This window comes from Aotus nancymaae, unplaced genomic scaffold, assembly GCF_030222135.1.
Source record: "Aotus nancymaae isolate 86718 unplaced genomic scaffold, 86718_ANA_hifiasm-v0.15.2.pri h1tg000036l, whole genome shotgun sequence".
NCBI lineage: Eukaryota > Metazoa > Chordata > Mammalia > Primates > Aotidae > Aotus > Aotus nancymaae.
This window is the reverse complement of record NW_026988450.1, coordinates 70,242,316-70,244,840: the sequence shown is the minus strand read 5'-3', so window position 1 is coordinate 70,244,840 and position 2,525 is coordinate 70,242,316. Positions and strand designations below refer to the sequence as shown.

Sequence of the window (2,525 nt, the reverse complement as noted above, 5' to 3'; positions counted from 1 at the left end):
TATACCTATTTTTTATCCTGCTTTGTTGAACTTTATATTATTAACCTCTTGTTCCATGTTATTACAAGCTTTTTATAGGCATCATTTTCATAGTAAAAAGTAGTACTCATAATTTATAGAATTGTATAGATGTTCTGTAATTTTCATAACTGTGTCTTCAAAAAGGAATATTTTATCTATAAACATTACAAATTATATAAAATATAAAAATAAACATCTTTCCCTAACTCCAACATAGACGTTTTTGTGTCTCACAACATTCTGATACCCACTTCTAAGGAGTGTCTGACTTGCTGTCACCCTCATTTCAGACTCACTGCCATAATCAGCCATAGGCTGAGGGTGGTGGGGAGTACTTCATTACAGTGGACCCTCGAACAAACAGGGGTTAGGGACATCGACATCCCCTATGCCCCCACACATTCACGTATAACTTTGATTTTCCAAAACTTAACTGAAAACAGTCTACTTTTGACTAGAAGCCCAATCGATAACAAAAACAGTCAATGAACATCTGTTTTGCATGTTCTATGTATTACAGACTATATTCTTAACAATGAAGTAAGCTACAGAAACAAAGTGTTATTTTAAAAAATCATAAGGAAGGGAACATATACTTACTGTTAATTAAGTGAAAGTGGATCATAAAAGTTTTCACCCTAGTCATGATTATGTTAAGCAGGCTGAAGAAGGGTTTGTCTTGCTGTCTCAGGAGAGGCAGAGGCTGAGAAAAATCTGTATATAAGTAGATCCACACAGTTCAAACCAATGTTGTTCAAGGGTCAACTGTATATACTTCAGGTGTGTTTTGTTAGGAGAAAAGATGGAATATATAGATCTATACAAAACGAGAAGTACTAACTCTTGAGCAACGGAGACACAGTTAAAATAAGCTTATAGCCTTTGAAAAAAATAAATGTTCATTGAGATGTATATATTAAGAGCTTTTCAAAAATGAAATCAGATTTTCTTCCTTTGGATTCAAAGACTGAACACCTCAAAATACTTCAAAATATTTAAAACATTTCACACTAAACAAAGTAAAGACATCAGTTTACTGCTTCTACTAATTGATGTTACATGTTTTATTTGAAGGTTGGTTTTGTTTTGTTTTGTTGTTTCTTCTTTTTTTTTCATAGTAAAGACTGCTTTATTGGCAGCAGTTAGTACAGGTCAATAAATATTGATCCCCAAAGAAGAGCTTAGTTATTTATCAGATTACTGGTCCATAGGGAGTGGAATGAAACTGAACCAACTGATTTCTGGGATGACTGAAGTCAATCCTGCTTCTTGGGAAATGAAGCCATAGCCAGCTGATATATGGCATATGCTGTTCCACCAACTGTAAGAATCATGGTGGCTCTATACAGGGGCACATCAGCTACCCAACCTTCTGGATACACTGGAATCCCATCATCCTCCTGGAACAGCTTTTGTTTCTCTGGAACTCTATTTTTAAAATGACTGTGGGAAGTAGTGCTTATGGTCCTCTGCCCAAACTGACGAAGAGCCAGCAGACTCCACAGCATCTTGGCTCAGTTACTGACCACCAACCACGACAACTGAACACCAGGAACAAAAACCTGTTGTTGTTTCTTTGAGACAGAGTTTCCCTCTTGTTGCCCAGGCTGGAGTGCAATGGCATGATCTCGGCTCACTGCAACCTCCGCCTCCCAGATCAGGCGATTCTCCCGCCTCAGCCTCCCAAGAGGCTGGGATTATAGATGCCTGCTACTATGTCCAGCTAATTTTTTGTATGTTTAGTAGAGACGGGGTTTCACCATGTTGGCCAGGCTGGTCTCGAACTCTGACCTCAGGTGATCCACCCTCCTCAGCTACCCAAAGTGTTGGGATTACAGGTGTGAGCCACCACATGGGGCTTATTTGAGAGTTTTTATACATTATACTTCAGAGGAAATAAAGGTATTTACAGGTAAAGAAAGAACTAAGATAATTCTACCAATTTCCCTTATTCCAGCAAGCTCTCCACTGAATTCAGCATCATGGTAATCAGCAAGTGGCCAAATAGTCCTTTACATTTTTTCTGTTTTCCCATTTGGGTAAGAAATGTGCCTTATAAACAGTACACTGAAATGATGCAGACAGAGAAGCAAAATGCTTGGCTAATTCCACTACACATGACCCATTGCCTGAAAATGGGGAAAGTGACCACAGGAATTTAATTTGAAATACTTCCTACTACCACTAAGCCGGAGCGGGGAAAGCCAACAGAAAGAGGAAGTTCTGGTGAGACACACATTGACTCATTTGATACATTACTTCCTCATGTAATTTTCTTGTCCAGTCAGAGACTGCATTGGTCCTCCTAGAAAGTTACACAAAAGGGGGAGCCAAAATTCATGACTTCACAACGTTAACGAATGCTCAAACATGGCCTTAGAATGCCCAAATTGACCAGAGAGAAGAGGAGCCCAGGTTTATGGTACTTAGTAGCTACAGAGGAGGTGAAAATAAAAGTTGTTTGTAGACATTCCCTCTCAAATGACCACATTTTTCTGATTATG

The 2,525-nt window shown here is 38.7% G+C and overlaps 1 protein-coding gene across 1 annotated transcript; it reads right to left on the bottom strand.

Moving 5' to 3' along the window:
• Positions 1-1,277: 1,277 nt before the first annotated feature.
• LOC135277983 (cytochrome c oxidase subunit 7A2, mitochondrial-like) lies at positions 1,278-1,555 on the bottom strand. Its single transcript, XM_064384138.1, has one exon. It carries the CDS (start codon positions 1,527-1,529, stop codon positions 1,278-1,280), a length of 252 nt encoding a protein of 83 aa, XP_064240208.1. The 5' UTR covers positions 1,530-1,555.
• Positions 1,556-2,525: the final 970 nt, after the last annotated feature.

Bases quoted from the DNA above. Each gene is read 5' to 3' on its own strand.
- LOC135277983 (XM_064384138.1), bottom strand. From the start codon at position 1,529: ATGCTGTGGAGTCTGCTGGCTCTTCGTCAGTTTGGGCAGAGGACCATA.